The 16,014-nt window shown below is 33.1% G+C and overlaps 1 protein-coding gene across 2 annotated transcripts; it reads right to left on the reverse strand.

Moving 5' to 3' along the window:
• Positions 1-1,333: 1,333 nt before the first annotated feature.
• LOC148601010 (glyceraldehyde-3-phosphate dehydrogenase-like) lies at positions 1,334-15,378 on the reverse strand. 2 transcript variants are annotated; one of them, XM_088554555.1, is made up of 10 exons: positions 15,333-15,378; positions 14,651-14,695; positions 14,052-14,148; positions 13,659-13,765; positions 5,846-5,936; positions 4,784-4,899; positions 3,570-3,803; positions 3,147-3,225; positions 2,684-2,865; positions 1,334-1,647 (listed from the first exon to the last, which is right to left on the reverse strand). In XM_088554555.1, the coding sequence occupies exons 2-10, from the start codon at positions 14,668-14,670 to the stop codon at positions 1,572-1,574; spliced, it is 1,002 nt and encodes a 333-aa protein (XP_088410681.1). In that variant the 5' UTR covers positions 14,671-14,695; positions 15,333-15,378; the 3' UTR covers positions 1,334-1,571. The 2 variants fall into 2 exon arrangements, with proteins under 2 accessions (XP_088410681.1, XP_088410682.1); XM_088554556.1 differs by lacking the exon at positions 15,333-15,378 and adding an exon at positions 14,927-14,992.
• Between the last annotated feature and the right edge of the window lie 636 nt (positions 15,379-16,014).

A 16,014-nucleotide genomic window follows, 5' to 3' on the forward strand; every position in this document is an offset into this window, starting at 1 on the left:
AAAGCTTGAGTTTAATTTTTCCAATTACAAGGTGGTGATCTGATGCTGCGTCTGCTCCACGTTTTGTTCGTACATCTTGTAATGAAGATCTCCATCAACGGCTTATTGTTATGTGGTCTATTTGGTTTTCAGTGTCTCCAGATGGTGAAATCCAGGTGGTTTTATGACAAGATTTATGTGGAAACCAAGTACCGCCAATTACTAGACTGTTTATAGCGCAAAAGTCAGCAAACATCTCTCCGTTCTCATTCATTTGCCCTATTCCATGTGGTCCTATCTCCCTTTCTCTACCTCCTCTGTCATCAGAGGAACATACATGTCAACTTTTATTGAATTCTGTGCTATGGATTTTGATAAGATTTTCAAAGTTGCACATGCAAAAATAAAACTGTTTCAGGTAACGTAACTCCTACATCAGTTGACCAATCGTTTTGAAAATTATGGCATAGGTCCATCTCATGATGCTGAACAATATTACCCATGCCAGAAATTTGCTTAAGGCAACGGTTTTTGAGTTATTTGCGAAAAACTGCCATCTGACCCCTGTGTTCTATTTTTAGTAACAGCAGCCATGTTTCTTCATGGATCAAAAATCCCAATGGTCATTTTGTGCAGAACACCCTATGGAACAATCATGCCAAGTTAAAAACCTGTCAGTCCAGCAGTTCAGAGGTGAAGATTTTTTAAAATTTGTCCTTGATGATGACGGATGCCAAGTGATGGCATAAGCTCACTTGGCCTCTGGCCAGGTGAGCTAAAAACCACATTACTTTCTGCTTACTACGATATTTCAAACAAAATATCAAAAATAAAAATATGTAGGCTTTTTACCAATAAATCACATTTTGCATGATTCTTAGCTGGAGTGCTACTGAAAATGTGTATTATTTTTTGCAAAAATTGAGATAATGCTTGTTTTCTATTACCCACACAAAAAATTTCGATTTTCACAAAAAAAAAAAAAAAAATCAATTTCAACTCCAATTCTTTCATAATAGCCTTAAAAGAAACATTATTTAACATAATGGAAAGATTCTTGATAGAATCAGATCCATTTGAATTGACTTTTTTCTCTACCTGCTTACTTAAACCCACAAGACTGGAATGTGTTAACTGAAAACAAATATTTCCAAAGGCTGGTGTCAAATGTGGAATACAAAAGACTGACAGACACACTCTTCGAAATGTCAAAACTGCTTTATAAATGTGTATGCTTAATTTTAATTATGTCCAACAACTCTTTCAGTTTAGTTCTGTAACTTCATCATAAAATGATAACACACAGAATATGGATCAAATGTTCTCTCTCCATTAAAATACTAACACAAACAAAACCAAAACAAACGTCTTTAATCTCAATAAAACTGACCGAGATATTTCTACAGTTTATTATGGCATACTGATCAAGGATTAAAAGATCTAAATCAATAAAAAAAAAAAACAAACAACAGATACCCAACATTAAATATATCACCAACAGTCAATTTAGCACTAAAAAACACCTTTGTCTCAGGATTCCAATTTGATCAGCGTTGATGTAAAAAAACAAAAGCAAGATCTTGAGGGAAAGTCTAAGCACTGTCTACTTTAGACATATGTTTAAGTAGATCAATTACTCTACAGCTGTATCCATATTCATTGTCATACCTGCAGGTTAAAAAAAAGTGAATGTTAATTCTCACATCTGGGTAAGAAAAACCATTTACCTCTCTTACCATTTGTTTTGGATGTTGCCAAGGTAAGGTGCATATGAAAATAATAAAATTCTTGCACTGCAGTATGTGTCTAATCACATTTCCATACTCCTGACAGTTAATTTTTTTTCATTTTTACAATGCTCAGCAAGCTTCATGCTTAATAATTTAACTTCCTCAAGTATGCAGTACAAGATTCTGTATTTTTCATTCAGGACAGACTGGCTAATTTATCTTTTCTTTCAATTTTATATGTTCTGGGCTATCTTTTTAGTAACTGAGAGTGTTCTTTAAGTGGATATCTCATTTTGTCAGTATGTTTTATGTTGAGGTCTTCCATGGAGTGAATTAAATGTATCATTGAGTGAATTTTATGGTGTACTTGTTGTTTTAGTTCATTTTTTACCTTACATTGAAGAGGGATGACTAAGGCTATAAAAGACTACTTTAACCCCACCACAGATTTCATGGATCCGTCTACAGCCAGAAGATGTTGGTTATTAATGTGTCTTTGTGTCATCACATTACTTTTCAGTTTAATTTAAAGAAATGTCATTGTTCTGTAACTGTGGATTTTACAACTTTTGATGTTTGATGTGACTTTTCAGAGCTTACTCAAGGTGTGTTTACACTTGTTGACGAAGACCTTTTGGTAATCTCTAAGTATTTACTACACTGAAGTATTAGAAGTTTCACACATGGAAATTGTAGTATTTTAAGAACATTGACATTGAGGGATACTACTCCTGGGGAAAAAATCTCAATTTTTAATCATGTGCGTTAGACATACTCAAACACTTGCTGAGAATGAGGAAAAAAGTGTACTTCTTGTTTGTTTATAAAGGATTTCAATAAATTTCTGATCTTTGATTTTCAATCAATAAAAACTTTAGAAAGCAGGAAATCAGAATTTCCAAGCAAATTATTGAGATACTATCTCTCTCTTTAAATCTTATTTATAGTGAAGACCTTTTATCTATAGAACTTACCATGAAACAAGTTTAACAAAGGTTTCCGACAGTGCAATGCCAGCTTTTGCGTCAAAAATGCTGCTCCTGTTATCTCCACGGAAATCTTGAGAAACGACGTCATCTTCAGTGTATCCCATGATTCCCTTCATTGGACCCTCAGAAGCCTCTTTGATGGCTTTCTTGATGTTATCATAAGATGCCTAACATAAAAGTATATTACAAGTCAAGAACACAATTAAAACTGAAACAGTTCTTAGAATAATTTAATTGGAATGCACTTTTTAAGTGACTAAGATTCTGGGTGCAGTTTTATCTTATACATTGACGTCTTGCAGCATCAAAACTGATCTTGATAGCTTATTAAGGAAGGAGAAAAGGGTTGTTGAAATTTATAAATGTTTTAGTGATAATACATGCAAAGTTGAGATATTTGGATGAAGGTTTGATTTAAAGAAACGGTTCACATGTAAAGCACACTTACTCCATTTTGTAACCTGACTGTAAGATCTACAACTGATACATCAGGTACAGGTACCCTGAATGCCATACCGGTGAGTTTACTGAAATTAAAATTGATCAATAGTCATTTGGAAGTGATACCCTCAACGTCATACCAGTAAGTTAATGAAATGAAAGAAATATTTCCAGTTGTTAGGCAGTAATATTTTGATAGATAAAATTGAATTAAAATCAATCACTAGTCCTCATCATGAAGTGATAACTGATTGCCATACTAATGAGTTTACTGAATTCACACACAGGAAATAAAGAAAAGATTGTTTTACTTATTTTGTATAAAGCACTTATGATTAGAATGGATTTCTCTTTATGCCCCCTAAAAAATTTGTGTATAAACAGCAACAAAGCCTACAACTGTCTTATACTATAGACACTATTTACTAACCCATTCAGTTCTGGAATGACTTTGCCGACAGCTTTAGCTGCTCCTGTTGAGGATGGGATGATGTTTTGAGCGGCTCCTCTGCCACCACGCCAGTCCTTCATGCTTGGTCCATCAACGGTCTTCTGTGTAGCTGTGATGGCATGGACTGTTGTCATTAATCCCTCAATAATTCCAAATTTATCATTGATAATTTTAGCAAGGGGAGCTAAACAGTTGGTTGTGCAAGATGCATTGCTGAAATAAATATAGTTGAAAATTCAAAGACAAAGTATCTTGCAAAAGAAATGCCATATCTCAATAGGGACTCATATAAGAACCTAATAACACAATGTGTGTATACATTATAGCTTAGAGAGTGATACAGCAGTTTTTTACCCCCAAAAAATTGTACAGAGGTGTAGCCGAAGGTGACAATGTATTTTCAAGGATTAACAAACTCTCTGATGTGCCATTATCATTCTTTTTCAAAGTAAGCCCTTACAATCAGTTTTGTATGCTTATCTATTGTCTTAATTTTCATAATTAAAATTGGTTTATTTTTTTCAAAGTTTGCATTTATTGGAAACTGTAAACATCAACTGAATCACACCCCTTTTTGTGGCCATAATTCAGTGTATCGGTGACAGACCTTTTCTCTGCTAACAAACAGAAATGTCAATAAGATTATTTTATTCATTTGTTCGTTTGCTTTATTTGTTTTTATCTCTTATATAGTTATTTAATCTAACTGTAACCATAAGTCTTTATAAGGTAGAATTAACAACAAAACAAAGCAAAAACAAAAACAGGTCAAGAATGCAGCATATGGAAATTTATCAATAATGGCATAAATTCTCAGTTGAACACTTCCAGTTCAAAACTGGGTCACCTTTTAATTTAACAATACAATTGGAAATGTTTGAGTACAGACTCGTAGTAGATTTGACATTTTAACTATAAAAAAATTTAACGTCTGTTGAATTTCATTTATTAATCAATGTTACATCAGTAATTGTTATGGATGTTGCGCATATTGATTACTGACAATGATTGAACTGGTACCTAATTTTGGCCAAAACCAGTTTATTTTTTCATAAAATGCTAATAGACAAAAAACTATCACCCTCTTAGACATGGGATAGAGCAGAATATTACACTCACATTGAAACAATCAAAGTCTGAAAATTGACATGAATTATAATAATATGTACTATCACATTGTTAGTACTCCATACCTGACCACTGTGAGATCTTTGGTGTATTTTTCCTCATTGACACCCATTACGAACATAGGACTATCTGCAGATGGAGCAGAAATGACAACTTTCTTAGCACCTCCCTTGAAATGTGCCTGAAATGAAAAAAAAGTATCTCCTTTAATCCTATGTAAATTAAAGACATAAATCATATGTTACAAGTGTGACATTGGTCTTGGTCAATAAAATTCCCTTCAGCTCATTATTTTTCCCATTATACAAATTGCATTTAAATAAGTTAGGGTCTGAGACGTTTTACCCTCCCACAAGTCATTTTTTTTTTCTATACAACTGGTAAAATCCTGAAAATACAAAAGATTTTTTTGTCAGACATGTCAGATTGTCCAAGGATTTTACCCATGATTTAAACATATGAACAAACATAAGTTTTGAGACAAAATTATATTGGGAATGACATTCTAACCATTATCATGAGTCCCTTCCCAAAGAGAAATAGGCTCCAAAATTCACAAAATTCCTAATAATGAGGTAATCTGAAGTTTTGTGCATGCTTATCTTTCTTGATTTGGGTTCATTCGGTTGATTTCAGTGGAAGATGAATGTAGGATTTTAAGATTGTTGTTATGTGAAAGTATAGCATATTTAAACTGAAAAAGGACTGTTTGTTTGGAGGGTTTTTCTTCACCATGAATCACTTTACCATTGGCAGTGTCTGAATTTTATGTGGATTGGTACTTAAATAGATATTAATGAGATGTTCAAAATTCTCTTACCACTCTTCTGTATCAAATGTTTAATCTAGAAGTCACCTCATGGACTTCAATGCATGTCTTTATCATGGATTTTAATGGAGAAATATTCTTAAAATACTGTATAAAAATCTTTGCCATAGTGAACATATATATAAATCATTTCCCAAACTTACACACACTTTTTCCTGATTGCACTGATCCAGGACCAGCTTCCCAAAACAGTAGGTAAATATTGTCAGAAGATGGAAAAAAATATCTAATAACATCATCATGAAACATGTTTCTAAAAAAAATTCAGGTCAGTCTAAAAACCTTTTATTTTACATACAGAAGCCTTGTCTTTTGTTGTGAAGACACCAGTGGATTCTACAACATATTCAGCACCATTAGCTCCCCATGGAATGTTAGCTGGGTCTCTCCTGAAATACAAAGCATATATTCAAATATATCATTTGAATAAACCGGTACTAACAAAAATACTGATGAGTAAATACGGCAATATTCCCACTAGGAAGTACAGACAGACACCACTATCACTTACAAAACTAGAAAAACTTAATACCCCAAACTCCCACAATTGATAATATGCAGTTATTTACAAAATGACCTTCAAATGGATTTTGATAAAAATCTAAAATAAAAGGTTGACAATGGGAATACTATTCTGTGAAAGTTTCGTCCATTCAGGGGATTATAAGCAGTAACAGATAAGAGATTAGTTCTCCTCTTATTACAGAAGAAATCAACCATCAATAGCAAAAATATCATTACCTAATGTTTCCACAAATTTGTGAAGGCATGGTAATTTATGAATTTGGAGGGCACTCCACCATGTCATAAACTAAAGGTTATTTTGACGATACCCCGCCTGACATGAGGGCACTTCAAATTCTAAATCTTGCAATTATCAGCTTTCAACTTAGTGTGAGGTTGCCAAGGTTGAATGAATGGGTGCCCATTCAACTACTTCCTAGACTGGTCAACTGGGTGCTATATAAAATTTATGAGGCCTGAGGCATCATGCTTGAAGATAAATATGGTGCAGCCCATGCTACATTTGCTACGAGAAATCTCTATAACTCTTGCATTTAAAACTAATGTAGAAATTAGGCAGGGTTCAATCTAATTATAGAAGCACTTTTATAAGAGAGTTAAATACCTAAGTACCTAATACTTTAGATCCTATACAATTTTGTTGGTAGTCTCTGCACTCAAATTAAATACATTACTAAATTTAGAAAAAAATGAGACAATTTTCAGACAAATGGTTCAGTGACTAAGTATTATATGTGTTCTAGTTCAAATCCAGACAATAACTAATCACTCCATGTACATGATCAATGGTGAGTACTAACAATAAATAAATTTAAATACTAAGGTAGTAAATATAAGTTGTTATATAAATAGACCTTTTCTGCCTTATACCTGCAGCATGAACATAATGATGTACATCTTAAAATAAATTATAATACACTTCTAAATGTTAATTAGTGATCAACAAAATCCCTGATTAAGATTAAAATTTTGAGTTCTTGAGTCGTCAAAATATTTTTCTCTGGAAAATGTATGTGATAAGCATAATAAATGGTCTACAGAACACTGTTTGCCCCCAAGCCAAGCTTACAATCTCAATCTCTGCATGTTCCTTATTCATCTGATTAGATTATATGCTTCTGAACACCAGAATGCACAAATCATAACTTTGTTAGTTATAAGAATAATTAATATTAACAATACACATGCACATTCATGGCAATGTTATAGTATACATAAAGGTACATGTACATGAATATTTTTAAAATCATGCAACATGAATCTTGTACAATATGTACATGTATAACGTTAATTATTATCATTTATTATCATACTGGGGAAAACTATGTGGATGTTGTTAAGCAATTTATCTGCTTTTAACATGTTTAAGTTTGAATTAGTATTGATGATAGGATATGCTACCCAATACACAAAAGATGATTTTACTTGTACATTGTAAGTGTACTGAAATGTGTTTTCAAACTTCCTCTCAAATGATAGGATTGATGATTTAATAAAGTTAAATATTTTCTCAATTTCAATCATTTACAAATTTTGGAAACACCATAAATAAATATTCCATGAACTGCAGTTCAAACATTCAAATTTTCAGACCTCCTGCACAGAAATTAATCTGCTATCACAGCTTTTACACTGCTACCATTAACAAACAGTGTTCTGAGATTTTAGAAAATTTCCTAAGAAAATTTACATGCCAACATTTAAAGTCTGTTATCCAAACTTAAAATCCTTTCAAAAATGGAAATTTTCTACTTGCTAAAGGTGACAGAATAGGGAAACCTTAGAACACTGTAATAAATGCAACCACTTTATGCAAATTAGTGTAATACAACTTAAAAAGCATTGCAGATTTGCACTGAGACTAGTGTTCATGCCATATGAAAATTTAAACACCCTGCTAGCCAGTGATTTAATACACTGAATTACAAGAAGGAGTAATACATGTAGGTCTGCAGAGGTCATTGCTAATTTTTCCTGTAGTAGGAAGAACATGCTGTTCTGTACAGTATAGCTCGCAGCATAGTCTGATAAATGCCTGGAATACCTCCAATACCTGGCACTACTCTTAGAAGTTTACCTCTGTAATCTCTAATATGCAACTCATCAATTAATTGATGAGTTGTTTTATCTCCGATAAATTTTACCTGTTTCCCTTGACAGGAACAAGTAGCTAAGGTAAAAAGGTAATTAGTGAAATATTATTAAGTTATGATTAAAATTTTATGACACAAAAAAAAATGTGAAGAAATTAATTCAATGGTTTATCATAAAAATAGTGACAAGAATATTTACTTTATCCTCCTTATTATGGCTTATTTAAGAATAATATATTAAAGAAATATATTAAAATAACATAAATTTTCCATGTGCATATTTTTATTGCGCAAAGTGCAAAAAACAAAATATATACACGGAAAATTTATGTTATTTTCCAATAGACAAAATTTTTATGATAGCCAATTCTTATGAATTAATTTTAAAACATATTTTTATCTTTAAACATGAGAAAAGTAGCTCTGAATTTAACTGAATAGGGATGTGTCAATTTTTTTTATCCATTGAGATATTACAAAATTATTTTGACCAATCAGATTACAGTATTTATCTCAAATTAATTTATCAGAACATATCAGGATACTGAATAGTCATTCCAATAAAAGATATATTTATAAAATCACAAAAAAGTTGTATTTTTTGCTTTTCTTTCAAAATGGAGACAAAATGCTTTTATTTTCGAATTTAGAAAAATTTAAAAAATTAGTTTGAAAGTTATAAATTTGAAGGTTATGGTTCTCCATTTTTGTACTCAAGATGAAACTGAAAATAATAGCACAATAAATTAATAAAAATCAAAACTAGAGGCTCAAGAGAGCCTGAATCGCTCAACTGGTTATCAATTTGCTTACTTGAAAAACTTGAGGAATGAGACAAGCTAAGTTAAAATCAACTAAAATTATTCATAGCATTTTCATGACCTGAACCAGAATTTTGCTAATGGCAACAATTTTTGATTTTTTTCAAAACCTGTCTTATGACCCCTAAGTTCCATTTTTAGTATAGGCAGCCATATCTATTCACGGATTAAAAATCACAACAGTCATTTTGAGCACAATACACTCAAGAACTATTATGCTTATTTTCATTCAATGATCATAAATGGTTTTACGGAAGAAGATTTTCAAAGTTGTACATGTGAAAAAAAAAACAACAAAAAAAAAACTGTTTCAGGGGTCGCAACTCCTACATAAGTCAATGAAAGGTTTTGAAAATTTCGGCATAGGTCCTTCTCATGATGCTTAACAATATTACCCACACCAGAAATTTGATGAAGGCAATGGTTTTTGAGACATTTGCAAGAAAACTGCCACCTGAACCCTATGTTCTATTTTTAGTAATAATGGCCATGTTTTTTTCATGAATCAAAAATCCCATATGTCAATTTGTGTGGGATACCCTAAGGAACATATATATCAACTTTCACTGAATTCTGTGCAATGAATTTTGAGAAGATTTTCAAAGTTGCACATGTGAAAATACAAAAAAAATGTTTCAGGGACCATAACTCCATATCAGTTGACCAATCATTTTAAAAATTTTGGCATAGGTCCCTCTCATGATGCTGAACAATATTACCCACGCCAGAAATTTGCTTAAGTCAATGGTTTTTGAGTTATTTGCAAAAAACTGCCATCTGACCCCTATGTTCTATTTTTAGTAAGGCGGCAATGTTTTTTCATGAATCAACAATCCCAACATTCATTTTGTGTGGGATACCCTAAGGAACATATATGCTAACCTTCATTGAATTCTGTGCAATGGATTTTGAGAAGAAGATTTTCGAAGTTGCACATGCGAAAAATGCCAAAAAAAAAACTGTTTCAAAGGCCGTAACTACTACATCATTGACCAATTGTTTTGAAAATTTTGGCATAGGTCCGTCTCATGATGCTGAACAATATTACTCACCCAGAAATTTGCTAAAGGCAACGTTTTTTGAGTTACTTGCAAAAAACTACAATCTGACCCCTATGTTCTATTTTTAGTAACAGCGGCCATATTTTTTCATGGATCAAAAATCCCAACAGTCATTTTGTGCAGAAGACCCTAAGGAACAATCATGCCAAGTTTAAAATCTGGCAAACCTTTGGTTGAGAATTTTGAATTAAGACGAAACTGTTCATTGTCTGTTGGCCTGGGCCAGGTTGGATATGATCCCGATAAGAACAGAAAGATTTAAAGTGGAGCTGCAACATCATATTGAATTTAACTTTGTATCAACACAATGCCATTATAAAAAGACAACATATACTAGTATTTCTTTTTATTGATTTAACCTAAAATGAAGCTACAAAGTGTATACCAACTTGAGGTTAACTTTTTAGTTGGTTGAATCTTTCCAATTATTTGAAAATGACACCTTAACATACTGCCATATTGGCCCCCTTTTTTCTGAAAATGACTCCCTGTTATGCTGTCAAGGGGGCAACTAGCTCCCTTTTGCAATTTTCTGGAATGAACATTGATTGTGACATAACAGCCTGTATTTTCTGAATAATAGGATTCAGATATTATTTAGGATTTTGAATATGCATATAGAAAATTTTAGAAAGCAACAGTAAATTGAGTTTGCAACAAAACAAGTCTTAACTTGGGGTAATAATTCAGTGTCCTAGCTAGGACAAAATGGAGGGGTGCCGCACCCCGCCCCTATCACGTCTGCATCCCTCTGCCCCTATTGAGTACCCCTTTAGTACCCATTTACAATTATCTGAATGGCCCTTTAAGATTTCCACTCTTGTTAATAAATTAGCACAAGCCAATTAAGAAGTGTCACCTTCATTAACTACATTGTGTCGTAATTAACCCTCAGGTAAACCTCAGGTAATTATTGGTGATCAATTAGCTGACCAGGGTTATCCGATAATGACAAGTAGAAAATGAATCCTGATTGGATCTATAACAATTTGATGGACAGCCAACCATTGGTTAATAATGAATTTCTACTGCACAATTAATTTTACAAATATTTTCAAGTTAACAGGTCTAAATTACATAGAACTACTGGTGTAAACAATTGCATGTTGCACATGTTTGTTCATTCAAAATGTCAGTGACCTCCCTTATAATCTCAATATTTTAAAAATTTCCTATATCTTCAACAGTAAAGGACATTTTACTTAAGTTGTAATAGTAATAGGAAATAATATTCCTTCTACAGACTCAAGATCTTGATATTTAATTGCAGCTACATTGAATATTTGTAACATTTCACCTCATAGTATGTCGTAAATGTAAAGAATCACTTGCCCTTATCACCACCAAGAGTGAACATGTTGCCTCAATGCTCGAACATTGACAAATTTTGTCCACACAACATCCTGATCATATTGAAACTGAATTCTTAACTCTTTCATAGGGGAACTTAAGGCCTCAGTAATACATTTTCAACTATTCACCTCTATAAATATGTGTTATATAAGATGTATCTGTTTTCTAAAAGCACTTGGTCATCTGAGAAAGGTCTTTCAATACAATAAGGGTGTCATGCATATATTTATCATGCAGTCAAATTTACTCAGTTTGCAAATTATGATGCGACCTTCATTTTCAAAAGTTAGCAAAAAAACATGCTATGCGTTAAAGCACTCTCTTCACTGCGCCCTTCTATTTTCAAATCCTAGCTAGAACTCTGTAATTATTATGCATTAAATAAATTTAATTCACTGTTTATTTGTAAAATTTGATGTGCATATTTTTTTCCATATTAATTCTTAAAGTTGCATTAGCTGCCAAATTTGTTCAGTTTTGATTCTACTGAATTTTGCTGATAAAATGAAATAAGTTTGAAGTAATGCAATCGAAGCAATAAATGTCGATAAAACCTAACATTTTTAATCAAAGAAGATCGATAGCTCAGATCTAATTATTTTTCGCCTTTATTTCCGAAGATTGCAGACAGGACATTAACCTAGGTTAAAAATACTATAACCTTGGTAAAAAAATAACAAGAACGGATACACAGGTAAGCATGTGTCTTGTTTACATTTCATTTCATCTACTTCTTGATTAGTTTTTAAATAAATAATGACAGTTACTGACCATATTTGTGCCACATTATATCTTAATACGTAAATTTCAAAAGGATCCTTGCATTATAAACTTTTTTCTTTTATGCCTGGAGTCCGACGGCCTTCCTTGCCACTGATTAACCACTTTAGCTTTGCAATCAGATTTGTTTTTAAAAATGCAGCACATGCGTGGATTAAGGTCACCAGAAGTCACATTTATCTAGGTAGATTTTTTGTCTTGCAAGACAATAAATATATAGACATCTATTTCATGTATTTAACACATTTTATTTGTGGATATTAAATGAAATCATACAATTTCGTAGAAATAATTCAAAGTTAAGGCATATTTCAACAGAAACAAAAATTTACGAAAATGACAGCTAATGCAGCTTTAAAATTTTTGGTCACATTTTGGAATATGCAACATGAATTTAAACACTTAAAAAGTTCTTTCCAATTCTTTCAATGTTGACTTGATCAAAATTATATGCAGCATTTGCAAATGGAAATTCATTCTTAAAAAAAAATGTTCTAACATTATTCTTAATAATTATATTAACATTAAAATTCATAATAATTATGGAATAAATCTAAAAAAAATATTTAATTACTGCTTTCAGTTCTAGAATGTATAATAACATATACATGTAAACCCAAAACATGAAATGCATTTATTTAAAAAAAAATGATTTTTTTCTTCTCATGCTATTTTGTATGACCCAAATGTAACATTGACCTGAACTACTCTATAAATGACACCTAACACAGAGGGTAGTCATCTGTTCACTGTTGAAAAAACATTTTACCTGTACTGTTGAGTTAGTCATTTCCTGTTGTATATTAGAACCAGTGGTGATGCTGTTTGTTTGTTTGTTGGGGTTTAACGTCCGAGCAGCAATATTTCAGCTATATTCAGACAATGAACATGAAATGGATGATAAAATGAACATGAAATGAAAAAAGAAAGGATGGGTCACAAGGATAATAGGGTTGACAAATTTTGATTGCCACTGGAAAAAGGGGGATGGGTAAGGTCGGGCAATTTAGCCTCCTGTGGCGGAGCGCAAAGTTTCCTACTCCTATCCAATACCACAGCAGGGTTCTTTAACGTGCGAGGAACGTGGCATCTTTCCCAACACGGTGCACCACTATGGTTTGCGGTCAGGTTTTCCGTATTATAGCCAGAAAACCCCAGCATGTAACACGCCAGGGGTACCCCATTCCACCACCTGGGGCACACATCCCAGTTGCTCTGTGGGCAGAGCGCCTAGACCCCGGCTAGGTTTCTGAGCACTATTTAGTCGCCTTTTACGACAAGCTTAGCGCTGCTGCAGGCCTATTCTTTTAACACCCGGACCTGCACGGGGAGTGGTGATGCTGTGGAATGGGGTCCTGTTAATAAAGGGGCATTGGATGCCAGGTGTTATCAGACTATGCAGCAAGCTGTACTGTACTTGTAAAAAAAATACATAGTGTACATTTGAACTTAGTTAAAAATATTAAACAACAACTCACTCTCCAAATACTGCAACAGCATTTCCATTGATGATAAGTTTACCATCCTTTGCCTCAACAGTGCCATTGAAACAGCCATGTGTAGAATCATACTTGAACATGTAGACCTGGGAGAAAAAAAACAGTAGAACCATAAATGGTTATGACTGACTAATTTTTGAAAGCTTATTTAAACCATATATTCATGTACATGCACAAAGTCAGTCTGTTCCAACAATCAAAACCAAAATAAATTTCATTAGGACCACAAATGTTTTGTTAAAGACACAGTAAAGTACAGTGTCATACATGTATATAATCATGTTCCGACCAGTGAATCACACTAATTTACAGGACCAATGTCCAGTATTTTTTTCAAACCTTGGCTTGACTGCAATGTAGTTTAAGACTTACCATGTAGTCCAAATCAATGAATGGATCATTTACAGCAACAACAGAAACACCCTTGTCAATAGCTGCTCTCATGACCAAACGACCAATACGGCCAAATCTATTAAAAGACAGAGTTCAAAATGATAAAACATACATAAATTTTACAAGAACAGATATTCTACTTGTGTTCATTAATAAAATAAAAGTAAGTCAAGAAGACAACCATACAAAATAAAAGTGGTATAATTGTTTGTACAAAAGTGTGGGACAAACGAACTCTTAGCCACTTTGCCACTGTGGGCAAATTGAATCAGCAACCCAAGGACAAAAAATGCTAAAAAGAGTCTAAAACGATATAGGAATTAGAAAAAATGAACATGACCAGACTACTTACACCATTAGATGGCAAAACAACAGAAGAAACTAAAAACAAGCTGGAGATCGTAGCAATATTCATCAACTCCACAAGACACTTCCAGACCCTAAATTCGGAATCTATTTGGAACACAGGCAAGCACTCAGAGTGAATGTACCCGGGAAAAATAACACTAGGAGGAAAAACCATTGGTGACCTTAGGCCTTAAGTAAAAATCTAAACTGACTAAAATGAACTGACTTACCCATTGATTCCAACTTTCATTTTGGCTGGTGATTAAGTGCTGAAGCTGCAAGAAAATAAATCACATTCACACACTTTAAAGCTACAATTTCGCTCCTTACTGTGGTCTAATCAAACCCGAAATAATTGTACCCGACAAGATATTTACTAGGAACACCTCTAATTTATTTTCATAGTAAAAAGATTAACACAATCCTCAGATTTATAAGTTTTCTAAACATAACAAAACCTGAAGTAAAATATAAATCATTTCAATAACTTGAAGGTAACAATTCACCCAATGACGACGACAAGCTTTTGATACGGAGCCAGATGAATGTAATGAAACATGTACAAATCTACACGACCTTGACACGACGAGTCATTCGAAGGTCATGTTACGTCCGGGGACAAATGCGCATTTTGGTTTGAGTTAAACAATTTACAACTGAAAAATACAGACCGTGTTTATTTAACCGGTCAGTTGTGAACAGTCTGAGGATAAAATATAATTCGTCATGCTTTATTGCCCATTATTTTATGAAGGACACGTACCAAAAATAATTTTATGCAAAGATAATAACAATATGTCATGTGGTGCAAAACAGTTGCAGATATAAAGCTGATAATTTTTTTTATATCGATAAGTATACTACTATCAACAGTTGTGTTTTAATCTTAAAAAACCTGAACGAAATCCTTACCTGTCAAAACGCCGGTACCCGGTAGCAGAAAAGTGATAAAGCGCATGCGTGGTTTCCAAATTTGGTATCCGGAAATTCTCTTGACTTTTCCGCATTTCTGTGTAAATCAAAGCACTGAACGCGCTAAACGGGCTTAATTGCTCAGCATCAATATTATATTGTTCATGTGGTTATTAAGTTAAAAAGATATTCTTATCGTCTTTATCGGCGCTACTACATGCATGATTACATACAAGACAAGGTAAATTCCCTCAAGAAAGACTATTATATTTTAGAACGACAAGAAATGTGATAGCAGTGGTGTCCCTCTTCTGAAGAGAAATTATGGTATATCAAACCCATATATAGCGAATTCAGCAGTGTCTTTACTAGTGAAGATCGTTCCAAAACTCCAACCATGATACATCAAGCATCTTTATTCCGGGATACCCTGTACCAAATGATTGGAAGCAAGCCCTTAGTAACCTAGTAACACCAAACTTCAAGAAAGGAAACATGACTGACTCCGCCAACTAACGACCAATTTCACTAATATGGAGTAGGCAATGTCTAAAAGCTATGCTTCGATTTTGATAATATAATCGGAGCTATATTCTTTTCCATGGCGGAATAGTTTCTTGACAACAAAACAGTAATCTGGTTCCCTGGTCAACATCATTAGCGATATTTTATATTTGAAACA

This window comes from Perna viridis, chromosome 12 (assembly GCF_037379345.1).
Source record: "Perna viridis isolate PV_CMFRI_1.1 ecotype Kerala chromosome 12, ASM3737934v1, whole genome shotgun sequence".
In the NCBI taxonomy this organism is placed as follows: Eukaryota; Metazoa; Mollusca; class Bivalvia; order Mytilida; family Mytilidae; genus Perna; species Perna viridis.